The following is a 26,709-nucleotide window of genomic DNA, read 5'->3' as shown; positions in this document are numbered from 1 at the left end:
GATGACTTACTTATGTATCGCCTGAGCACATTCTCTATCTGTTTCTGCTGGAACCTCCCCTTGATGATTAGCTGGTTATTTGCATCCACAGAACCACTGCAAAAGGGAAAAGGACACCAATGAATGTGGCTTCTGATGTATCATAGCATGACGCAGAAGACAATGTGGAACAACATACATGTAGTGATGAAACGATAAAGCACCTGATGCTCACACTTTCCAAGTATAAAATGAAGGGTGGTATTTTACATGTTAAAGTTGACCTCTCAGCTCCCTTGTGCACAAATGAACATTGATCTACTATGCTAGGGGAGACACCTTTACTAATGCATCATGACACCTTCTGGAAGCCAATGAGGCCAAATCTCATTGTCAAACATGCTCGTATGAGCCTGCAAGTTAGACTGCTAATGAAAATCCCGAAAAGCAAGAAGACTTATATCAAGGTACAGTAATACCTTGTTACTACTAACTCCACATTAACAATATTTTCAGAAATCCCCCGATGACGTCGTATGGTTCTAATGCAAAAATATTTCAGTACTATGAACCTCAGAATAACAATCGTTATTCAGTTTCCCTATTATGTTAAGAACACCTCAGCACTATGAACTAATATTCTGAAATCTTAGATTTCTATGTACCCTTTCAAGGCAGCCAGAACAGTAGGCACCAGGCAACAAGGCACAGAAAGTTGACACCACAGCGCATGGCTTTGGAAGACCCGAGATTGTGTCCACACAGGAGAGAATTTATTGCATAGGCGACGACGCATCAGGTTTTGTAAGTGCGTGCTCCGCCCACAAAAGTGTCACCTAGCAACGGACGCTTGTCTCTTTCTTCTTTCACCCTTCTGCGCACGCCTCTTTATTTCACACTTCTTTCTGTGGCCATACTACTTATTTTTTTTATTTAGTACATACTGCAGTCCGAAGACCAAGTGGGGGGGGGGGGGGGCACAAAATGGGACATAGTGAACAAGTTATACAAAAGCATACGGCAAGCATTACCACTCAGACAAGCATAGACTAGAAAAAGATACGTTGGGAACAAGAATTGTACAACTCTGTAAAATCAATTTTATGCGCAAAAAGACAAAAGCAATCGCAAGTTAGTTCACGAGCTGTCAAAATATAGACAAAAGTATGGCATTTTCAACAATGAAGTTTACCCGAAATTATACGTGTGGCTTTCGAAGTCAGGAAGGCCACGTCCTGAAAAAAACATTTGGAGGAAGTGCATTCCACTGTTGATGGTTCGTGGAAAAAATGCGTGTTTGAGAAGGTTAATACGTGCTAAGTATGGTGTCAGGTCATGATTATGACTATGTTTGGCCAGCCAGGAAAAAGTGGGAGAAAGGTATTTACCAGAATTGATATTAAACTGCCGAGTGCGGAGCAAGAAAAAAAACCTTAGCTTGGCGATAGCTCTACGCTGTTCCAAAAGTGGGATGTCGTTACTAGACATCAGTGAAGACGAATCATGTTTGTGACTGGTGTTATAGATGAATCTTGGTGCTCTCTTCTGGACCATTTCTAGTTTATAAACATCCTTCTTAAATTACCGGTCCCAGGCCACGCATGCGTACTCTAGATGGGGTCGGATAAAAGTATTGTATGCAAGAAGTTTGATCTGGGATGGCGTGTTCTTTAGCTTGTGTCTAAGAAATCCCAGCTTTCTAGTAGAATATCAACAAACGTCAGTATGGCTACCCCATGATAGTCGATTTGTAACACTGACTCCCAAGTATTTAAAATTGTTGATTTCAATCAAGGGATTATGTTTTAATGCATACCTAGATGTGAATGGACTAATTTTATTTGAGATTTTCATAAAGATGGATTTGCTAATGTTTAATTCCATCAACCATGTGTTACACCAACCAGAGGGACAACTTAGGTTGTTCGGCAAGCACCCTGGCTCGTTTCCACTTTTAATTGGCTTGTAAAGAATGCAGTCATCTGCACAAAGTTTATGGCAGAGATGTCTACTGATGAAACGATATTGATGAAGATAACAAGGCAGGGCCAAGGACACTACCCGGGAAATTCCCGATGTTACATGCACAACTTCAGAACTACAACCATCAACTTGGACAAGCTGTTTTCGGTTGGTGAAGTAGGAGCGGATCCAACTGATTAGATTAATGTGTAGACAATACTAGAAAGCTTCACGAGTAGTTTACCATGACAGACGCAGTCAAAGGCTTTTCTAAAACCTAAGAAGATAGCATCTATTTGACCACCTTTATCAAGTGTTATTTATTGCTAAGTCATGAATAGTGGCGACACGTTGGGTGGTAGTCGAAGGGATTTTCCTAAAACCATGCTGGAAGGTAGTAAAAATATTGTTTTTCTCTAGAAAAGAGATTGTGTAATGCATGATGAAATGCTCTAGAAATTTACAGGGACCGGAAGTTATCGAAACAGGCTGTTAGTTTTCAACGTTCAGACGATCACCTTCTTTAAGGACAGGAACTACACACGCCGAACGCCAATCATCAGCAAGAATTGCATCATTCGATAGACAAGAAAGATGGGTATAGGTGTGTGCAATAGGATCATCGTACCGCTGAAGAAATACGTTAGGAATACTGTCTGGACCACTAGATGATTTAGTTTTAAGATTCAGCAACAAAGAAAACGCAGCTTCGACAGTTTAAGATCGGCACATATCGTAGGAAGATAATTATTACTCATGTTCGTAGGGTGTTCCTGAGTGAATACCACGTGGAAAAATCAATGGAACTGGTGTGCTATTTGGGTAGAATAATTGACAATACGGCCATCCACTGACATCTCCGTCAGTTTTTTTTGTGCTTGCCGCTCAAGCACCGCCAGAATCTATCACAGTTATTTTTCAAGAAGTTAGGGAGTGAGTGGTTGAGGTATCGCGTTTTGGCTTTGGTTAGCCAAGCCGCAAGCTGGGCTTTCAATGAAGTCTACAGTGGGTTTCTTTCTGGCACGTTTTAGCCTGCATTGCTAATGTATTATATTGTCGCATGGTAGTGACGGTGACGAAAGCAGCGAAGCTGTGAGCAACGAAACTAGCATTTTATTCGGCGAACCTGTGCCCTCAAGAATAGGCTACACAAGGAACGACGACAGCGGCAAACACAGTCTGCGATCGTCGAAAATCTGATCCTCGGGTCAAGCGCATCAGCTTTCATACATGAGCCATCAAACATTCCAAAGTAATCGGTGATGTCTGCGTGTCTTCCAGAAAGTTCTACACCATTTGCGTCGCGCATACACGCAAATCAGATTACACAAGGTTCGGCAACAACAGACAGCGGATAGAACCATCGATGACATTCCAGAAACTTCCGATACATGCCGGCGCATCCTGCACTGAGTGATTATATTTCTTAGATGACGAAATGCGGTCATTCAATAAACAAGTACACGTGTCACTACCCCCCTCTTAAAGAAACACTGTCCCTATGCTGTAAACATAAAAGGAGAGCAGAAAACAAAAGCACACTTACCAAGAAAAGGTAACAAAAGAACAACAACAAAATAGAATGTACAAAGGAAGTCTAAAGCTCAGCTATGCAAAGTCCCAAAGTTCGTTAGCGCTGGTAGAATGGCTTAAGTCGCACAACATGGACTATTTCAGGTCATGAGCGACAGCGCTGTGATAGCAAAATGCCGTCTGGCCCGACCTCATAGTCAAGTTCACCAATGCGTCGGATGATCTTAAAGGGTCTGAAATATCGGCGTAAAAGCTTCTCGCTAAGTCCTCATTGGTGTATCGGGGTCCAAACACTGTCGCTGGGCTGGTATTTCACATAGTGTCCTCGAAGATTGTAGTGCCGGCTGTCGGTCCTCTGCTGGTTCTTGATATGTGGGCAGGCGAGCTGTCTGGCTTCTTCAGCGCGCTTGAGATAGGCGGTGACGTCGACATTTTCTTCATTTGTGATGTGCGGCAACATGGCGCCAAGAGTCGTCATTGGGTTCCTGTCATAAACCAGCTTGAACGCCGTTATCTATGTTGTTTCTTGCACCGCCACATTGTAAGCGAACGTTACATACGGCAGGACCGCATCCCATGTCTTGTGCTCGACGCCAACGTACATTACTAGCATGTCGGCAGGGGTCTTGTTCAGGCGCTCCGTAAGAACATTCGTCTGCGGGCAGACGAATGTTCTCAGTTGTCAGGCACAGGAGACAGGCAGTTGTCCTCCTGTGGCTTGTCCGACTGTAATGCAGAATGGCTTGAGTGAGCACTGCTGTAAAGGCAGTTCCTCTGTTGGCAATGAGGACTTCTTGGGCACCGCGTTGCAGCAGGATGTTCTCGACGAAGAATTTCACCACTTTAGCAGAGCTTTAGTTTCAATGGAGCAGGTGAGGTAGTGTGTCGATACGACGATCCACTTATTTCCGGATGTTGATGTCGGAAAGGGTTCCAACACATCCATCTCGATCTGCTGAAATGGTCGGCAAGGAAGCTTGATGGGCTGTAGTAATCCTGCTGGCCTTGTCGGTGGTGTCTCGCGTCGCTGACAGTCTCGGCATATTTTGTTTCGTTGAAGTGAGAACGTGTCCGCGAAGTAGTTCATCTTGGAGAGAATTTAGATGCAATGTGTTCTATGGGTCATCGACAAGGTATTAAAAGATCTTCGTTGTGGCAAAAATTTTGTTGAAGTTGACTTCATTGTCCCAGGATTCAATTGCACAGATAAACCTCAATATAACAAAGACGAAAAAATATGAAAGTTCCTTCATTATATCGAAACTTACCGTATTTACTTAAATCTAGGCCGACCCCGATTCTAAGCCGACCCCCTAAAGTCCGAAGCCAACAAAAATGTGTATATATATATTTTACCTCGAATGTAGGCCGAACAAAAAAAGCGAGGACAGCATTCCCAAAATGCAAACAGCATTTATTGAATCTGAACGTGCAGAGCTCATTCAACGTCGTCGTCGCTGCTAGACTCGTCCTTGTCACTGTCACTATCAAACAGTGCACTATCTTCGGTACCATCAAGCGCATTAGATATGCTGCACTTTTTAAAGGCATGCACGATCAAAGTATCTGGGATGCCGTCCCACGCTGCAGCTACCCAGCCTGCCATCTGCGACAGCGATGCACGTTAGATGCGGTCCATTGCTGTTAGCATGTGGTCTTCGACAGTCAACCAGTCCGTGTAATATTTCCGCAGAAGATACTTCAAGGGTTTGTTGATGCAGACAGAAGTGGCTGCAACTGGCTCGTCATGCCGCCCGGTATGAGAGCGAGGTCCGTGTTAGCTTGGGCGAGCGCAGCCTTCACGTTGTCGGTCAACTGCCCTCGGTAAGAGTCGACGACAAGGAGCGAGTTCTTTGTCAAAAGGGCTCCTGGATGCCGTCGCCACACAATCATAACCCACTCTTCCACCATCGCACCCGTCATCCACCCGTTCTCATTTGCCCGCACAATGACATTTCTTGGAAAAGTTTCTCGAGCAGGCAGTGTCTTCCTTTTAAATATCATATAAGGAGGGAGTTTATGCCTTCAGCTGTGCAGCACAGCATCACAGTTGCGCGCTGCTTCTCGTAGCTCGCAGAGCGCACCTTCACCTCCTTGGCACCCTTTTCATTCACGGTGTACGCTACTGGCATATCAAAATACACAGCCGTCTGGTCGGCGTTGCCGATTTGCCCAAGGTTGTAGCCTGCCGCTTCTCCCTTTTGCAGCACGCAGCGCTCGTTGAAAAGCTATCAGCTTTTCTTCAACATCGCTTGGCAGTTTCTGGGTGGTTAAGTGCGACGTCAGAGGCTGAAGCCGAAGTGTTTCATGAATTTCTGAAGCCAGCCCCAGCTGGCTTTGAAATCCTTTGGCGTTAGGCCTCGCTCCCTCAAAAGTTCCCTAGATTTCGCTTGGAGCACTTCTGTTGTCACTGGAAGGGCAGCTGCTCTCTGCATCCGAACAAAGTCGGCCAAAACTGTCTCCACTTCGTGGCGACGGCCTTTCTTTGGTCCGCTAAACGCCATCCTCGTTGCGGCGCACGCAAAAAGCTGCTGTCGTTGTCCCCTCCAAAGTCCCGCATGGCTTGAAGGTTTGATGATGCCTCTGTGGCTATCACAACTTCTCGCTTGAAAGCAGCACTGCAGTGGCATCTCCTGCTTGGGGACATCGCGATAACACCACGCCGCACACCGATACGGCCGACACAACACAGGTCAAAATGGCAACCTCGCTTGTGTACTGTTGGCTATTGGCACGGCTAGTAGCAGCTGCGATACTGACTTTTCTAGATGGCGCTAGCTGTGCACCATATTTAGCAGTTTCAATGAAAAACTGGTGCGCTTTTTAAAATCCTCGAATCTAAGCCAACCCTAGAGTTTGGAATATGATTATTTCAAAAAAACTACCGGCCTAGATTCGAATAAATATGGTAGTTGTATTGAAATTTGACCTGTTATGCAAATAAGTACAGTCGCCGGAATGGGGTCGCAGAATTTTACGAATTATCGGGCAATCAAAAAAGCAAATGTGAATGAGAAAACAATTTCTTTTGATAAATTTGGAAGTCGCGAACGAATGATGTAGTTTCATGCCACATACGCTGATATCTTCTCGGCGGTACGAATTAAGTGAAGCCAGCCCCGCTTTCACATGCACTCCACCCCAGCGGCTAATAGCGCCACCCGCACTGGGCCGGACGATGCTATCAGGAAAAACTCCAGCAGCGGGGAGCGAATGCTTCGTCTGCCTCTCGCTCCAACGGGTCACCTAAACTCGAAATTACTCTACCTCCAATGCTAAACGTGCGGTAAGACAGTTTACATGGTGCCACACCGTTTCGGCACGCCCACTCTCTGCGTAGGCAGCAGATTACCTCTAAAGCAGGATGCCCGGCTGCATATGAGCGCGCCGCGCTTTCAGTTACGTGCAGACACAGCCGAGACGGACGGTAACTTGCACCCCACTCCCCACCTAACATGGGCGGCACTCAAAGCCACCATCTTCTTGTCTCAACCTCGCACCAAAAGCACACAGTGCGCAGGGCACAATAGTGCCGCGAATCTATGCAGTGCTTGCTCACTCTTCAAGTCTGCCGCCACGCGACGCAACGCAAGACGCGCTGCCGCCATGCGACGCTAGGCGGCAGCGCGTCGCATGGGAAGAAATGCTTCGCGACGACGTCATCCAGCCATCAAACAGCCCATGGGCTGCACCGGTTGTTCTAGTGAGAAAGAAAGACGGCGCACTTCGATTCTGCGTTGATTACCGCCGCTTAAACCTTTGGCTGTCACGGACGTACCGGTACGTCATCGCGCTTCCCCCCCACAGCGTCACTGAGGTACCGGTACGTTCTCTATCGCGCGTTCAAAATTTCGCGCCTGAGCGCAAAGCTGGCGCTCCCGGACTTGGCCACGCCATCTGTTGACTCTTCCTACAAGTTCATATTTTCGCCCCGACCTGTGTTAGTACACGTATTGAAGAGTACGGTGTGACTGCCACGCCCCCCTCTCTTTTTGCCAAGTGGCACGGTGGCTCTGCGCTCGCTGGATCATGCGTCGCGTGCGTGTGGTTATGGGTTCAAGGGTTGTTCTGCCATCTCCGCCGGTTTGAAGGTTTTTATTTTTCTTCTGTTGGTGTGTCTGCTACGGTGCGTCAAGTTCAGGCGCACGCGCCGCCGTTGCCTCTCCGAAAAGGGTGACTCGATTGCTGCTTTCACTCTCTCGCCGCACCCTCGCTTCCGACTTGCAGCAGTAAACGTAAAGCCCTTCGAACTTTGTTTTAGCCTTTTTCCATCTCCCTCTTCTTGATCACACAACGTCCCATTTATCTCCGTTGTGCGGGCGACTGAAAGCGCATCCTCCCTGCGCGCGGTTACTTTCGGATAGCTAAGCGGGGCGAGACCTTCGTCTGCTCATTGGAGCGGTGGCTCTTACGATTCAGAATACGAGCCGAGCTCGGATTTGGACTCGGACAGCATCTAATGCGACGAAGAGATGAGTTCCGCATCGTCAGATTCGGATGTTGAACGGATGTTATAGTCAGGCTGATGATGATGTTTACTAATAACAGCTGCAGAACATTGAAATGTGCATATTGCATTGACTATGTTATTGTATACCAATCATAATCAAAAATAAATTGCTATGTTCATTCCCTGTTATGATCGTTCCCTGAAACCAAGCCGACACTGGGGGTGCGTCACGGCCAGAAAGGTCCGACAGCGAAAGGGTTAAACAATATAACAAAGAAGGACGTCTACCCCCTCCCCCGCATCGACGACACACTGGACCGGCTTTGCAACGCCAAGTATTTCTCATCGATGGACCTGAAGACCGGCTACTGGCAGATTGAAGTCGACGAAAGAGATCGCGAGAAGACAGCATTCATCACTCCTGATGGGCTCTTTGAGTTCAAGGTGATGCCATTTGGTCTCTGTTCCGCACCAGCGACGTTTCAGCGGGTGATGGATACAGTGCTCGCAGGCCTAAACAAGCAAATTTGTCTGGTATACAGTCAACGACCGATTTTTCGGACCCTCTAGGGAACGTAAAAACGTCCGAAAATTCAGGCAGTCCGAAAAAATGAATGCATGCAAAAAAACGCACCCTTTTTATTTTTTTCTCAGATCTAGAGGTAAAGGGCGAAGTAACAGGCTTCCGAAACCCTGCCACAGCATCAGTGAAGTGGCTATAAAAAGAGGCGTTCAAAAACTCTGTATGCAGCCGACTGCCAGTTTATTATGTACATGTGCATCGTCGGGCAGCCGGTGTTATTGCTGCAGTGGCTTGAAGAACTTGTTGATTGTTGTTTTGACGGCGTTCTGGTTGCATGCGATCATATTCGCCTCGATCTGAGCAAGGGTCATGTCAGCACTGTACACCGATGAAACAGTCAACAGTGCTCGCATCAACTCGGCCCTTGTAGGTGGCGCAGGCATTGGCTCCTCATTTTCAACATCGGAGTCTTCTGAATCCCCCACAACCCGACGGACTATTTCCTCGTCAGTCAGTTCTGCGCGGAAGTCGAGCTCGTTGTCAGCGTCAACAAACTGTTCAAAAGTTATTTCCATGGGTATGGAAACCCCAGCAGAGCGGAGGTCGTTGATCACGTCGTCCGACGGTACTGCTTTCCGCGCTTCGATGCCATCGGCGAGGACAACGAAGACGGAGTGGGTGCCATCGAAGGCAAGCGACGAAATTCTCAAGTTGCGAACAGTGGAGTTCGCTGACGAGCGTCGAAGCACCTAGGCCTAGCGTCGCAGAGCACACTTGACACAACAGACAACCACACACCACGCTAGCCAAAATGTGGCCTGCGCAAACAAACAAACAAAATGGCGCCGCTCCGGAAATTCCACCGGAGGCGGAAGTGCGGCGATGAACATAGCCAGCGTGGCCAGACCAAATCGGTGTGTGACGACTAGATTCGGCTAGTTGTGGTTCAAAGTGGTGATATGCTTCGGCTGCAAGTGGATTTCCTTCTCAAGGGCGCTGCGCGAGGAGCCAAAAGACCTTCCGTCCGTCAAAAAGTCCGGAAAATTGGACGGCGGGGGGGTTCGAGCGTCCGAAACTTCAGATGTCCTTATACGTTGATTTTATGGGGCTCGTGGCGGTGCTGCGAAGACGTACGAAATATCAGGCATGTCCGAAAATTTGGGCGTCCGAAAATTCAGTCATTGACTGTATTTAGATGACGTCGTTGTATTCGCCTCGAACTTTCAAGAACACCTCAAAAGACTTCGGACAGTGCTCGATGCCATCAAGTTGTCTGGCCTAACCTTGAAAGCCGAGAAGTGCCACTTTGCTTATGCAGAGCTGCTGTTTCTAGGCCACATCGTTAGCAGGGAGGGAGTACGCCCAGACCCGCAGAAAACAGCCGCTATTGAACAGTTCCCACCGCCGGCCGATAAGAAAGCCGTGCGCAGATTCCTCGGACTGTGCGCATATTACTGACGATTTGTGAAAAACTTTTCGCACATCACCGAGCCCCTGACCCAACTAACAAAGGCAAACGTGCCATTTAAGGGGGGACACGGGTTGTGGCGACCAAAAATCGCGAAAAAAACTCGATTTTTTTAATTGCATTTTTGGAATGTACAGCTATTATTGCATATATATTGTTAATTTCATACCGATAACATCAGTATTTTAGCCGCAGTGACGCCTTATACGACATGTACTAGCTGAATTTCAGGCGGAACTTGCCCTGAAACAGCATATTTTCCGAAACGCGCGCCTGCTCTTCCACGTGTGCTAGCGCGGACATCTTGGTCTCATATGAAAGAGGCGACTTTTCCCTTCAAATTGCCGCCAGAACGGGGCCCATTCAGCCATTGGCCACTTATAAAATGCGCGGCAAAAAAAGGTACTAGAATGCCCTCCTATTCGTCACTCGGTGCACGTGACTTGAGCTTGCCTCCCGATTGGCGGAACTGCATGGCCATCGTCTGCTCCGCGCTTGGAGCCGCGCATTGAGGTGCGCCATCTTGCCCCAGTGTCAACGCGATATCTGAAACGGAGCGCAAATTTCGAACGCGGCACAAGTTTGGTGCGTAAAAAGCGGGACGGACACTCATCGGAAACTTCAAAAAACGCTGCTCAACACTGCAAAACGCTCAGGACGCCACAACCTCAGCAACCGATGCCGAAATCGTCAATGCAGCAACGGCAGGCCTAACGACCGCATCAGCTGCTGCCGATACTGTGACAAGTCCGCCTGCCGTTGACCCTTCGACCCAGCGCTCGCGTACGGCAAGATACGATCTACCGGCAACCCTCCAAGCGGGAGGAGGAGGAAGCGAAAGCCAAAGCAAAGCTATCGGAGTTGTCTTCCGCTCCAGCGACGGAGAGGAAACGCGAGTGTGGGTGACAGTACCGACGATGCACTTCGCCCGCCTGATGGGACTACCGTATTTACTCGCATAATGATCGCACTTTTTTTGTCAAAAAAATTGACGCAAACTCGGGGGTGCGATCATTACGCGGGTTAAAATTTTAGCAAAAAAATTTTTGAGCACCGAAGACGCAAAAGGGCAAGTTTCGGGTGAGAATTCTTACGATGGCTATGGTAAACATAGCCAAACATAAAAGTTGAGTAAGGCTTACCTTTATAATAAACGCACACATTACATAGGCACTACATGAATTGCACATTGCCCTTTTATTTTTCTAATTGAATAAAGGGTGCCTCACTTCACTGAGAGTCTGAATCTTCAGAGTTATCGCTGTCAGCTTCAATGTCGGAACCGGCAGTGTCGTCGCTGGGGGCATCTTCGGAGTCCCACAGAAAGTCATCTTCTGTCCCGTCCAGTGCGTTGGATATTCCGGTCTTCTTAAAGCTCTTTGCCACTAGCTCGTCGGAGACACCACTCCACGCTTCGACGATCCATGAGCAAAGCACCTCCAAGGACGGTCTTCTGATTTTGCCGCTCGGCGTGAAATCATGTTCGCCTGCCGCCATCCACTCTGCGTACAATCGTCTAAAGTTGTCCTTGAACGGTTTGTTCAGTGAAACATCCAGAGGCTGTAGCAGTGACGTGAGACCTCCAGGGATGACTGCAATTTCCGTGCGTCGCTCCTTCAGCTCGGCTCGAACGCTATCCACAAGATGGCCTCGGAAGCTGTCCAGCACAAGAAGCGAAGGAAGCAGAAGCGCTCCTGGTCTTCGTCCCCAAACAGTCTTGATCCAGTCGACCATAAGTTCCGCTGTCATCCATCCTTTAACTTGAGCGCGGATGTGGATGCCGCGGGGGAAGTTTCCCTTCGGAATAGTCTTCCGTTTGAATATGACGTATGGTGGAAGCCTCCGCCCGTCTGCCGTCACTGCAAGCATTACAGTACATCGCAGTTTCTCAGCACCCGATGTCCTTACGAGGACGCTCCGAGCACCCATCTCGTTGACTGTCGTGTTTCGGGGCATGTCGAAGGTCAACGGAGTTTGGTCAGCGTTCCCTATTTGCGATAAGAGGAAGCCATTCTTCTCGCGGATCCTCGTAACAAAGTGATGGAAGTCGACCACCTTTTCTTCATACGCGGATGGGAGCCGCTGGCACAACGACGTCCGCCGCCTCAGTGAAAGTCTATTTCGTCGCATGAAACGAGTCGTCCAGCCGGAGCTAGCGCCGAAATCCTTTGCGACGATTCCCAGCTTCCTCGCAACAGCACGCGCCTGTATCTGTATCATTTCCAATGATACAGCGCAACCATCGTTGCGCAGGTCCTTCACGTAATTAAGGACCGCCTCCTCAACTTGAGGGAACTTGCCGGTTTTGGGTCCGCGGAAAGCCCGGCGCGTCCTATCGGTAGCCATCAGCTGCTCACGCTGTTTTTTCCAATAGCGTATTCTGATTTCGTCGACGCCGAAATGCCTGCCGGCAGCACGGTTGCCGTGCTCCAGCGCGTAGTGAACAGCTTTAAGTTTAAACGCGGCCGTAAAACTCGCATAGCGTCCCATGGTGAAACGGCACCAACACAGAAAAACCAAACACAAAGGCCGCCTTGCAAAATGCAGCAAACGCAGTGTCCGGCGAAACGTGTCGGAACGCGTTTGCTGCGGGATGACAACACGTCAACCAACAGGCGGCTGCCGCTTTAACAGTGCGGGACATCAAAACAAAAATGGCGACTGACTGAGCAAGCTGAACGCGATATTTTTTTTTTTTTTTTCGCGTGAGTACATTACATGCATTGAAACAGTTTTTTCCGTATCAGTAATGAATAAGATCATTAAATTGGCAACGATGATAAAGCGAACAAATAATAAAGCCAAAGCAAGTTTAGTTGTAGATCTTTTTTTATTCTTGAAGTGCAGAAAGTGATGAAGGGAATGAAATGGGGCATCTGCTTAAGAATCTGTTTGGTGCGTGCAGTCCGCTCGGTAACATTTGAAGAGTCGTTTTCGCAGCCTTCGGCAGATAGTGAGCGCGATCATCATTAGCTAGATTTGGCACACGACATATCGCTGCGACAAGTTCAGGGTGCGATCATTACAAGGGAAATAAAAAAAATCGAATTTTGACGACAAAATTAAGGGGTGCGATCATTACGCGAGTGCGATCATTATGCGAGTAAATACGGTACGTTTACGATTGTGGATTTGAGTGCCGTGAACACTTTATTAACATTTGCGAACTGCAACATCTGCAGTGGTGCCTTATAAATCGTCCGAGACGAGCGGGAATACGGACTCGCTGTGAAGCTGCGTTTTATGTGCGCAAATTGTGGAGAGATTGCGTCGGTGTGGAGCTCGCCGCGCGTCCACAGTGCTGAACGAATGAAACCCTTTGCTGTGAACGTTTTGGCTACGCGTGCCATGTAGGCAACGGAGAACAGACAGACCGCGTTCAATGACGTTTGTCTCGTTGATGGGCATCAGCCGTCGGGCTCTTCACACGAAAACGTGCCAGAGCTACGTGAAGACGAAGTTGACGCCAGCGGCCGATCGCGCGGCGCGTAATCTGACGAGCGACTGCGCGCGGTCGGTTCGCGAACTTTACGCCGAACTGAACGTGGGTCATACTGGGAACATCGTTGTGTGCAAGGGCAAGGGCCTCAAAGGACATAATGAAAGAACTATGTCTAAATCCGAGCGAGCAAAGTCGCACCCTCATGGCCGAGAAATATAGGCGTCGAATGACAGCATCAGCCAAGAAATGCAAAGCATCAGAAAATTTGCAGTCCCTCAAAAAGCGGCACACCGGGGCTGGGAGTCAGCAGGACTACATGTCTGGTGCCTACTGAGCTGTTACAGCTGTAAATTTGTAAATAAAGTAGGGTTTTGCACGTTTTCTCACTTTTCTCAAAACATGTTTTTGGGTCACTTCACTAGACTGTCGAAGTGATATCTCATGATCTAGAACAGCTAGAGCACTAATTCTTTCTTTAGCAGAAAGCCTAATCTACATATTACGAAGTGCTGAGAGCAGAATTTCAAATTTGTGCATATGTATATTTCCATTTTATGAATTTTCTTTTGGTGTGGTAGCCTTAGGTCAAGGAAAGAATTTTGATCACCTGCAGAATGGCTAATTAAAATTTCATTTGAACAATTTTTGCAGCATTGCAGTTATTGCACATTATAGTATCTAGCTATGCAATAATATTCACTTCCTGCTGAGCAGTTTTCTTTCCATTGTCTCCGGAAACAATAGAGTGGCAGCACTGTCAGTCTCCTGAACTAATGAACCTACAAGAAAGATTATTGCATATTTGAAATCAGCACGAAAAACTAAGTAAGCTTGTGTATTTTCATCAGATTTGGCCATAAGATGCAGGAAATAATCTCCACAACCCATGTCCCCCCTTAAATGGGAAGCGCCGCAAGCAGAAGCCTTCAAAGAACTCCAGCGCCGTTTACAGTCTTCACCGATCCTCGCGCATTTTGATGAAAACGCCGATACTGAGGTGCCGTTTACAGTCTTCACCGATCCTCGCGCATTTTGATGAAAACGCTGATACTGAGGTGCATACCGACGCAAGCAGTGTGGGCCTAGGCGCCGTCCTCGTTCAAAAAAACGATGAGCTGCAGAACGTCATCGCATACGCTAGCCGCTCCCTTTCCAAGGCCGAGGCTAACTATTCCACGACTGAGAGGGAGTGCCTTGCCATCATCTGGGCTACGTCGAAATTCCGCCCCTACCTGTACGGACGACCGTTCAAGGTGGTCAGCGATCACCACGCGCTGTGCTGGCTTGCCAATTTGAAGGACCCCTCTGGCTGCCTCGCTCGATGGAGTCTTCGCCTCCAGGAGTTCGACGTCACCGTGGTTTACAAGTCCAGACTCAAACACTCTTGACGCCGATTGCCTCTCACGAGCCTCTGTAGATGCGCCGCCACCGGACGACGATGAGGACGCCTTCCTGGGACCGATCAGCTCCAGCTCTTTTGCCCAGCAGCAACGCTCGGACCCTGACCTAAAATGCCTCATAGAGTACTTGGAAGGCAATGTTTCTTCGCCCCCTGCCTCATTCAAGCGAGGACTTTCTTCCTTCTGTGTACAGAATGACGTCCTCATGAAGAAGAACTTCGCAGCGAACAAAACAGCCTACCTCCTTGTTGTACCTGCTTGTCTCCGCGAAGAAGTTCTACAGGCTTCCCACGACGAGCCGACAGCGGGACATCTCGGGTTTACTCGCACTCTCCGCCGCATTAAAGAAAAGTATTACTGGCCCCGCCTTTCTTCCGATGTCGCACATTACCGTAAAAACCGGAATATAGGTCGAACTTTTTTTCAAAAACCCATCGCGAAAAGTCGACCCTCGACTTATATACCGGACATTGGCGGAAAAACTACGGAAGTCTTGCAACAATGGGCGGATAAAGTAAACAGCCGCCTTCGCCATCGCCATCAGCAGCATGGCGGCGTGGCGACGCTGTGGCACACCGGCATTTTGCGTTTCCATTGTCGCAAAGTTATATTAATTAAAGGCTGCACTTTCATTTTGTTTCAAAATGAGCGGGAGCGGAAGCCGACGTCAATTCACCGTCGCCTTCAAGAAAAAGGCGATTGAGTACGCGGAAGCCCACGGCAACCTGGCGGCACAGCGCGAACTTGAAGTATCCGAAAAGAGCATTCGGTAGTGGCGGAGGCAAAAGCAACGTATTACAACTTGCAGCAACCAAAAGAAAACGTCATTTCGTGCCGGATCGCAGTGGACTGCAGAACTGGAAGGCAAGGTTGCGGAGTCCGTCCGCGAGCTGCGTGTAAGATCGCTGCCTGTGACTGCCGAATGCATCCGTTTGAAAGCGGTAGAGATCGCACGCGCCTATGGACTGGGCAGCGAGAAGCACTCGTCATCCGACTCTGATCAAAGGCGTTGCTCTGATTCGGAGTAGCGCTTGCGCACTTCGTGCCCTTCTGTGTACTGTACACCCGACGAACTTTTAACAGTATCGCGCGACCATCGACCCGCGTGTTTGTCAGCACCTTATCATCACGGCACGGAGCGGCGAAATAGCGAAAGTAAGGGCATGTGTACACATGCGCGTATCTCGTTTGTTTCGCTGCTCAGCGCCATTAATAAGGTGTTGACAAGCACGCGTGTCGATGATCGCGCGAAACCGCTAAAAACTTGGCCGGGTGCACATGCGAGCAGCATTTAAATAAATACTGTCACCATTGTGCAACCCCCCGAGTCGCATTTGTTTCAAGGTAAGGGTGTCATGTCTTTCGGTACTTTTGCCATTGAAAAGGATATTTTTTTTTTTCATTTTGAGGATTCCTTAGTTGGGGGATCGACCTATATTCCGGTCCGACCTATAGTCCGGTTTTTACGGTATGTGAAAACCTGCCGAGATTGTCAGCGACGAAAGACACGTGCCACCCGACCAGCAGGATTCCTGAACCCCATTGAACCCCCCCGCAAGACCCTTTCAGCAGATCGGCATGGACTTGCTTGGCCCTTTCCCAAAGTCAACGTCTGGAAATAAGTGGATCATCGTAGCCACCGACTACCTGACTCGCTACGCCGAGGCAAAAGCCCTACCGAACGGAACAGCAGCAGAAGTCACCAAATTTTTCGTGGAATGCATTCTCCTGCGACACGGCGCCCCCGATGTACTCATCACGGACAGAGGAACAGCATTCACGGCGGAACTAACGCAAGCCATCCTGCGTTACAGCCAAACCACCCACCGGAGGACAACTGCATACCATCCGCAGACCAACGGACTGACCGAGCACCTGAACAAAACCATCGCCGATATGCTCGCCATGTATGTCGATGCCGATGACCCAGATGACGCCTTTTAGGCTCGTCCACGGAAGGGAGGCCACGACCACGCTAGACGCCATGCTGCCCAATGTTACAGAAGAAGAGAACGTCGATGTCGCCGCCTACCTTCAACGCGCAGAAGAAGCTCGACGGCTTGCCCGATTACGAATCAAAGACCAGCAACGAACCGACACCAGACGCTACAACCTACGAAGACTCAACGCGGAATACAAGCCAGGAAACCAAGTCTGGGTTTGGACGCCCATTCGGCGCCGTGGATTGAGTGAAAAGCTTTTGAGCCGCTATTTCGGCCCATACAAGGTTCTTCGTCGGCTAGGTGAACTGGATTATGAAGTCATCCCTGACGCCATGACTGCATCCCAGCGATAAACAGCCCAATAAACAGTCTTCTTTCGACGAACTTTTGTCCGTCCTCATTGTCCCTGCGACTGCCGTCATTACTACGTGACAATAGGATCTCATCGCACTTGGACTTTATACGGAACATGATGCAGCTCCACTTCAGCAGTCGCTCTTGTCGCACCTTGTCGCGCGGTAAGCGATTTGAGAGCTGCGTTTCCAAGCAGCCACTTGTAATTCAATCATTTGACCATCTGCGTCTGTGAAAGTTTACATTTATTGTCTCGGCATCCTTTTGCGGCGGCAATGAAATTGTCTTATATTGAAATCCCATACAAACACACTTCATTACACTAAGGTTCTAAATACATGGTGTTCTATAGACAAGAGGTTATGAAAAGTTAAATACTTCATTATATCGAATATCATTATATTGAGGTTTGTTATATCAAGGTTTAACTGTACACATTTTAACATTTACCACATTTTTGCCTACACGATATGCACCAGAAATTTTTGAAAGGTTAGCAGCAAAATTGGAGTACGGGATATATGCGAATTTCGACTTTAGCTGTAGGACATTAGTTTCTTTCGAATACATCGAAACCTAAGATTCGAGCCGAAGTGAATAACGAATAGCATATTTGATCGAAGATTCGAAAATATCAAATATTTGCACAAGCCCAATTAATTACTAAGCCCAAATAAATAATTTTCACATAACTGCTTGCAAAAAAGAACACCAAATGACAGGATATATGTATACGAATTCTCAGTTTACAAGCAATTTTTTTTTTTACTGGCACAAATAACTTACCTCGTTCCTAATTCTGCTAGTAAAAATGCTTGCACATGTTTGGGCTGACGATGCAACCTGCAGTAAAGAAAAGCAAGATGTTAAGAGAAATGCACTTGCCAGAGCGATCGCACAGCTGATTGCATCATTAGTGACGTATGGCTATATCATGGGAGTGAAACATGTGGCACACTTTCACACTGCAAACAGCAAAGGCTGATTCTCAATTCATTGAGGTGATCAAGAACATAAATGAAGTAAACAAGGAAGGCCACAATTGGTAAAGGAACGAAAATGACCACATAAGAAGCTTGAATTAGCAGTTGGTGCTACAGCTGCAATAGAATTTGGAGCAAATTTTGGAGTAAACCCCAAATTTGGTATAGCTTCAGCAGAGAAAAAAAAAATATATATTGATGCACCACTTCGTGAAGGCGGGTTACACGCAAGCGTATGCATGCTGTTTCGGAGTTTCTAAGCTATGCCGTTTTGCCTGACACACCTGCATTAGTCGCAAGGTGCCTAGAACTTTCTTCGGGAGTTTCCTGGGTACATCTAGCCCGTGCCCAGCGTGTGCAGACGACTCCGGGTTGGTAGGCTTGCGCTCGGCCTCTCGATCAACAGATGAATCCGGTACATTCGTAGCGCACACAGAGTCCGTAACAACTGCCATAAGAGGTGAACCCAGTGTACCTTCCCCCGGCCCCCGCTCCTCTTCTCCACCTCCAGGTGCCCTCCTAGTTTGGCGCTAGTACAGCACACAGGCCTCCGACTTAAAGGCACTTTGCGCACGTTTATAAAATCACTAATGTGCTCAAAGTTCTTGCACACCAAGAAAAAAAGTACTCTTGGGAATAGTAGAACCTCGTTAATATGTTCCCGTTACGTACTGTATTTACTCATGTCTAGGCCAGCTCAGATTCTAAGCCGACCCCCAAAAGTCCGAAGCAAGGAAAAAAAAGAACACTTATCTAGAATGTAGGCCGAACAAAAAAGCGAGGACAGCGATCACAAAATGAAAACAGCATTTACTGAATATGAATATGGCGAGCCTATTCTACATCGCTGTCATCCCTCATTGCGACCAGCGCATGCAAAAAGCATCTCCCATTGCCCCCTTCCAAAGACGGACATTTTTCTCATCGATGCCGAAGTCCCACCCGGCTTGAAAGTTTGACGATACCTCTGCGGCCAGCACAACATTTCGTTTGAAAGTGGCAGTACAGTGGCATCGCCCGTTTGGTGCCATTACGATAATGCCACACCACACACTGATACAACACAGCTCAAAATAACGATGTCGCTCATGTACTTCACTTGGCTACTGGCGTTTCTAGTAGCAGCTGCGATACTTACTTTTCTAGATGCCGCTAGGTATGCACCATATTTATCATATTCCATTAAAATCTGGCACGTTTTCTTTATATCCTCGTATCTAAGCCGAACCTAGAGTTTGCTATACGATTATTTGAAAAAATACTGTCACAGCCTAATTTGAATAAATACGGTGCACGTTTTCCCGGCGCCAACGTTCACAATCGAGAACACAAAAAATGCCCCAAGAAAGTTCATCTCATTTTTTACCGGTTCATACGTCCCCTGGAAACACGATTTTCGGCACCAACGTTCAGTACGTCGCCAAACTGTGATAGTATGATACGTTTTCCGGCCGCTAGATCCCACGTAAACAAGAAAATGTGCGAGGTGTGCGATCGAGAATAGTATATAGCTGCCCGTGTGGCAGCTTCATCACAATACTCGCCCACCAATCTCACGTGAAAACAGTGGCACGCACAGTTTCTCATTTCGGTACAAGAAAAACTTCTCTGGGGTCGGCACACGTGACATTCACAGCTATTACTGCCAATCTTACTGCGATAAGCATGTTTGCCTATTTGTTTCACAACGCGTGGTGCCATCAGAAGCCTAGCGCACGCTTTTAGTAGGCAATAACTGAAACTCACCGCCGTTCTCTGTTGCAGACTGCGACCACCCATACGTTTTCTGGCTGCTAGATTCCACGTGAAGAAGAAAAGGCACAAAGCGTGCATGCGGTTGAGAACAGTATATAGCCGTCCGTCCCACGTGAAGACGTTGGTGCGCCCAGTTTTTAATTCCGGTAGCAGCAAATCTCCGCCCGGGTCGTCGCATACTGCATTCACAGCTATCGCTGCCAAACCTATTGCGATAAGCATCTTCACCTATCCGTTTTACAGCGCGTGATGCATAGTGCTATTGGCAGCGTACTGCACGCTTTTAGTAGGCGATAAACCAAAGGCGCCGCAGGTCCCTGCTGCAGGCGGCGGCGCGATGTGGGCATCACATTTCGCATTCAGCATCTCCCAACAGCTCGATTTCGCTTCAATCTCGTGGCACTCTTAAAACACCACACAATCTGAAAACAACAACACGTGTCTTGGGCCACCGAAGCACCACCAGCTTGACACGCGTTGGCTTTTCATGCTGCAACAATCGGCGCGACGCTTCGCATGATGTAGATGCCAACAATAGTTGAGTCTGTCAAAGTTTTTTAGTTACTTCGGATCGTGCGTCTTTCCAGTTAGTGCGCTTCTTCCTGAACATATGAATGAGGTTCTACTGTACTAGTGCTATAACCGTGCGATATCTAATGGCCCCTGGGAAGCAAATCACTGAATGAAACCTGAACTGTAGTACCTTACGGTGGTGCAGTGAGGGGAGAAATGCGCACACTGCTTTATGACCCTGATAAAACTAACATAATCACCTCTACTCCTTCCAGCAACATGAAGGTGGCAAACAATACCGAAAACCAGCTCTGCTGACTTGTGTCAGAAGAGTAGCGATGTCTGTTGCTAGGCGCAAGCTGGTAGTTGCGACTGTTTTTTAATGTTTGCATGCAACTTAATTTGATGTTTTCAGCCAAAATCTACAAATTTATCATGTCAATGTAAACTGTAAAATTCATCCTTGAACAGTTAATTAATCTTAAATATTTTGTACAAAAAATTACAACTTGTGAAAACTGAGTGCAAAAAAACTGATGGCTGTTGCTACAGGCAGCACTAGTTATTTTTTCTAATTGTTTAAGCTAGGTGGCACACAAAATTATCTATAAAAAAAAAACTCGCAACAACATCTATAGAAGGTCAATATGAATAAAAGTCCATTCATAAATTCTGCACATCACAACTCTTACAATTTGGCACGTCAAGCAACTTCACAAGCACAGCAGCTGTACTTACATCTTGCAGATCTCCAGGAAATTGGCAAAAGAGGACTTCTTGGTGCCCACCTTCAGTACCTGAGGTGGCCGCATCACCAGTTTCTTCTTCTCACCAGCCACCATGTCTGGGTTTTTTTCCCTCATAATGTTGAACACCCGTTGTAAAAGCTACAGTGGCAAAACAATGCAATACGAGGTTAATTTTTCGCATTGGCTACACCAACATGTTCAAAGAAAACTGAGGATATCCCAGAAAAAATTACAACTTAGTCCACAGAACATAAAAATAAGTAACAAGTAGGACAATGGAGTGTAACATTTATCAGGAAACACCAAAGCAGACCTACTGGTTCCAGAGAACAGCAGTGGTCTGCCAATAATTCAAGTGTTAACAAGTTCAACGAAGAAAAAATTATGCAGATCCCACACACTGTGGGAATCGATGTAAGCGAAGGTTTCTGTGCTGGTTGCTTTGATAATTAGCAGTGATGTTGACAGCAAAAGCTTAATTTGTTCAACATTTAGTCTAACACGAGAGTGGCGAGTTGATGTTAAACGTTACCGTGCATGCATCACTGCTGTCTGTCTGTGTAGTATACAGAACACACAGGAAGAGGTGTTTGCTTGAGGAGGCGTTCACTATTTCATAACCTCCGAGAGGGTTGAGCACTGTTGTTGCCTCACATGGCACATCACATCGTGGCAGAAGTATTAAACTTGAATTGGATTATGGGGCTGTACATGCGAAAACCACAATCGGTTTATGAGGCACGCTATAGTGGCCGACTCTGGATTAATTCTGACACCATCGTGTCCTTTACCATGTATTTATTTTTTTGTATTTATTTATACAAGTACCTGCAGCACCACAAGGGCATTATTGCAGGGGGGGGGGACAAATTGAAGAAAAATGAACATGTGACAAAAACTTGAAACAGCTAAGCACAGGTAGTAAAAGTAACGAAATACTTAACATCGATGAGTCATCTCAACGGAAAAAAGGCCTTCAGTGAAATGCGGTACAAAATTGCACGACAGAAATGGAAAGGGTACACTATCGCATGAAGTGCAATGCCAGCCAAATGATATAAAGAAAACGGGATGATGTACTACGACAGACTGCGTGACAATAAAGACAGTAACTCTGAACTCGTTTTACATTCACTAATGCTCCTGGGAAGCCTATTCCAGTGTGCGGAAGCATGCGGAAAAAATGAATTACGGTAGATATCAGTGCGACAGCGCATTTCAAGAACTTTCAGCCCGTGATCACATCGTTTAGAGATGAAGTGGGGAGGGAAAATGTACAAGTTCTTATTTATTCCTGAGAGATCAGAGTAGATTCGGAAAAAAAGTTCTAATTTTGCAGCTAATCGGCGGTGTGCTAGTGTTTTCCAACCAAGGTCCTCTTTAACTAATGTAATACTGCTACGGAAGTTATAATTACCAGAAACAAATCTTGCAGTGCGGTTTTGGACGTGTTCAAGCTTTTCTATAAGTTTAGAGCTTTGAGGGTCCCATACCTGGCAAGCGTATTCGAGTACCGGACGAACATTTGTTATGTAGAGCAGTTCTTTTACTTTCTGGGGGGCGTTATAAAAATTACATCTAACAAGGTTTAGCATACGAGATGATTTTAAGCTTAAGTATTCAATATGTCTGTTCCATGTTAAATTTTCTGAAAAATAGACCCCGAGGTATTTTAGTGTTGGACCTTTTCAAGAAGTAGTCTGGCCAATTTATACACTGATCTCACAAGAAAGCGTTTACGGGTGAATGACACAAGTTGGCATTTAGCACTGTTCAAAGACATGCCCCACTTTATGCACCAAGCATGAATTTTGTTTAGATCATTCTGCAAACTACTAAAATCACAATCATTTTCTACATTTTTGTATATGGCACAATCATCGGCATATAACCTCACTTTGCATTCTAGATTGTGGACAATGTCATTTATAAGGACTAAAAATAACAAAGGCCCCAAAACAGACCCTTGGGGCACGCCAGACGTTACGGTGACAGGTGTTGATTTAGTGCCGTGTGAACACATGCTGTGTTCGTCCAGACAGATAATTTCCAATGCAATGTACTATTGCAGGGTGTATACCGAGACAAGATAATTTATGTAAAAGTAATGCATGAGAAACGGTGTCAAAAGCTTTCCGCAAATCCAAAAATATGCGGTCTACCTGAAATCCAAGGTCAAAAGAGTAAAAGAGATCATGGGAGAACTCTACCAGTTGAGTCGTACATGACAAGCCAGGCCTGAATCCATGTTGAAAATTCGAAAAGAAATTATTGCTTTGAAGGTGTTTCATCACAGCACTGTATATAATGTGTTCTATTGTTTTGCAACATACACATGTTAGAGAACCTAAATCTAAGCGCACGAGCGTTTTTATTCCGCCCTCATCGAAATGCGGCTGCCACGGTCGAGATTAAATCCGTGACCTCGAGCAATGACACAGCTGAAAAGCTACCGCAACGGGCACATAAGTGTTGATTTCATGGTCAACCACTTCCATAGTGTCACTTGGACCCTGCGGTGTGCTTTAATGCGGCTCAGCTTCTGCATGCCCTGCCTAATTTGTCCGCTTGACGTATTTGCATGTTTATTTTTCAGAAACAGCGGAAACGTACCGTACCTTGAACTCAAGCTTATCCAGTTTCCCCGTAACTGCTGTCCTGTCTATAGTAGCAGGGTTTCCTTGCCTTCTCACATAACCCCCCCATATGGGAACTGCCTCTTCTCCTCCCTCCTCTCCACCGTTCTATCTATGTCCCCTCTGGACTTGCACATTAACAGAAGACAAAGCGCTGCAGTTTCTGCAGTGTTTTTTGAGGGGGGTCACAGGTAATTACAGCTCTCAAGAGGCTAATATGGCAACGCCCAGGGAGCTCCAGAGGGCATTGTGCACATTCCACGCGGTGGGGTTTCTCGTGCTCCTGTCATGTAGTCACCGACTGATTTTTCGGACTCCAAAAATTCGGACATGCTCGATTATTCGGTCTGCTTCGCGGCACCGCCATTCTCTCCATAGACCATAATGTATAACAACTGCCAAAAGTTTGGACGCTTTGCAACCTCTCGTCGGATTTTGTCGGACACTCCTTGAGCCTACTCGATCAAGAGCACCATGCACCGACTCTGACCGGTGCACAGTTTGACTTGCTGAACGTCATTTTTGTTTTGAACGGAGCCTCCTTGCTGCCCCACGAAGTGGCGCTACTGCAAATCCCCGCTCATCATCATCGTTTCTGCCTGGTTCGTGGCCACAGCAGTTCCGGTCTCAGCTTAGTAAGCCATGTCAAGACAATCCAGCAGCTGATTTGTTTCTTCGTGCACGACGCTGCGAGTAGGCCACATTTTTTGTTTGTGCGATTGGTGTCAGCGTGACGGCGTGGTGGTGTTTGCTTTGTGTGATGTGTCGAGGTTGCGGTGATCCAACGCGGTATCAGAAACATTGCGTCAAGTGTCTAATGGCGCCGACAGTGCCCGCGCAGACTGCGCTGGGGAATGCCGGCAAGTGGGTGCCAGGAGGCCTAGGATTTGTCACCTTCCGATGTGCTCCCTACTGACGCCGAAATTGTTCTGCCGAGACCTGCGCAGTGGTTGCATTGCGATTCCGGACACCGTCTCACTTGACAGTTTCACAAGTGTTGACACTGCTGTACTGACACGCGCAGAACTCGACAACGGCGAGATCATTCATCAGGTTTCTGCTGCACCGCCGGACGATGACTCCAAGACGGAAGATGACGGACTATGTGCTACGCTGCCGTTGCATGCGGAGCGGGTACAAGCAGTGACTGTGCTTTCAGCCACCTATAGTGACCGTACAAACCTCTCCGAGATTCAGGCTTATTTGATTCTGCGTGAACGGAACAGCGTGCAATGGTGCATTCACGATTTATTCAAGCCTACTGCCGAGCCCGAATAAGTGTGTGGAAATAAACTATTTTTTTTTTCTTAATCTGCTTTTTCGGACACTTGTTTATTCAGACATTTCCGCAGTTCCTGTGAGGTCCGAATAAAAGGCCGGCGACTGTACTTCCAAGCATGCCAAGCTTCCCCAATGTTTTAAGCTTTGTACTTCCGTAACAGTGTTTACTCATCCCAAAGAATAAATGGGGCATGTGCAAATCTCCAAATTCTTCGAAGGAGTAAAGACACAAAATTTTGAAGTGGAGAGAACACGCGAGATCGATTTATGTGGGCACATACATATCATCCTCAACACCTCGTGACATTGACATCAAGGAAGGATTGTAAACAACAGAGAAAACGCTAGGTCACGAATTTTCGTTCGCTGCCATGCTACTTGTATGTGCTCTTCTCAGTTGTTGCTTGTAGTAGGACGCTCTCCATGTCGCTGCAACTGCAGAATTAGGCGGCAGTTTTTGTCGTGTCCGCAGATTTCCCGCACAATCAGCTTGACTGCGCTGCACTGACCATTGAACATGGCCGATGCGAGGGTATTGAGGTTCGTCCTTGCTGTCGCCACCCGCAATATCCGAGTCGCTGCTTTCTGGTGGATGGAATCAAAGTGATCGGCCACGTCTAATACAGTGGCGACTCCAGCCTGTAGGAAAATGCTGCTGCTGAACTACGACGAAATCGATGACGCTGATGGTGGCGAGGACATAGCAAAGCATGTGCAGGCATAGCAGACAAACTAGCATATGTCAGAGGTTCTTGCTATCATGCGCCTAGCTGTGTTTACATTCCTTCTCTGACCTATCTCGTTGCTCTCCGAAACCGAAACTTGGAGTGGTCACTACCAACAAGACTCCAAATAATTACCTGTCACATTCTGAAGTAAATTAGGTTTCATGCCGTGATTACTGGGTCATTAGCTACTTATTAAAGCGGAAAAAAACCAAGTAAAAAATTTTGTGTCAGTACTCCTTTACTATGCCATGCAAGCACTGACCAGCAATTTCATCAGCACCACATGACAGAGAATGGTGCCAACACAGGCAAGAATACGCATGTAAACAGCATCTGTGATAGTACTGCTGCCTTAGTCTGCTAGGCTGTTCTATCAAGGGTGTTGCAATCCAAGTTGGATGATTATTTCAAAGCACTACCTACCACTGAGCAGAAAGAGCACCCCTGAGGAGCCAATGGTAACAGAAAAAGGAATAAACACAATTGGGTCCTTAAATTAGCAAAAGATGCAACCAACTTCGGAAAACTCACCTCATCATACGTGTAATCTCTGTCGCTGCCTGACCACGTATTGGAACTGCTGGTGGTGCTCGACTTGGTGTCCATGTCATCTGCTAAAAAGCAATGTGCACAAATATGTATACACAAGTACAGAAGCCTTAGGATCATATTGCTCTACCATCATAGTGAAGCAAAGGTTCGGCTAGGCAAGCAAGTACGAGACATTCACCTGCTTCAAGTCAGTGTGCACAGAGGAAGCCGCAGCCCCATAAAAGGTGCCAACAAAGCGAAAAACACTAGTGTGAAGAGGCAGCAGAGTTCCTCCAACGCCGAGTAGCAGGTCAGGACATTGATTCAGGCCGACCTCTCAGCTTTTCTGTCATAATAAATACTCCTCTCTATGAAATCGCCCTAAGAGCATTTTCTTCAATGTTAAAATGCAAAGTAATAAGCATATTTTATTATTAGTGATTAGAGATAAAATTTGCCACATAGACAGGCCATGTTAT

The 26,709-nt window shown here is 47.1% G+C and overlaps 1 protein-coding gene across 2 annotated transcripts in view; it reads right to left on the bottom strand.

Annotated features, from left to right (window-relative positions):
- eIF2beta (eukaryotic translation initiation factor 2 subunit beta) overlaps window positions 1-26,709 on the bottom strand; it is a 62,541-nt gene that overhangs the window by 13,787 nt on the left and 22,045 nt on the right. The window contains exons 5-8 of one of the 2 annotated variants that reach the window (XM_050191032.3): window positions 26,231-26,310; window positions 21,044-21,192; window positions 17,841-17,897; window positions 11-96 (exon numbers count right to left, since the gene is read on the bottom strand). In XM_050191032.3, the coding sequence (XP_050046989.1) occupies window positions 11-96; window positions 17,841-17,897; window positions 21,044-21,192; window positions 26,231-26,310 (372 nt within the window). Of the gene's footprint in view, window positions 1-10; window positions 97-17,840; window positions 17,898-21,043; window positions 21,193-26,230; window positions 26,314-26,709 lie in introns of both variants that reach the window. The other variant, XM_050191031.3, reaches the window with a different exon arrangement.

The sequence above is a fragment of the Dermacentor andersoni genome, chromosome 1, assembly GCF_023375885.2.
Source record: "Dermacentor andersoni chromosome 1, qqDerAnde1_hic_scaffold, whole genome shotgun sequence".
Taxonomy (NCBI): Eukaryota; Metazoa; Arthropoda; class Arachnida; order Ixodida; family Ixodidae; genus Dermacentor; species Dermacentor andersoni.
This window is presented reverse-complemented; position numbering and strand designations above follow the sequence as displayed.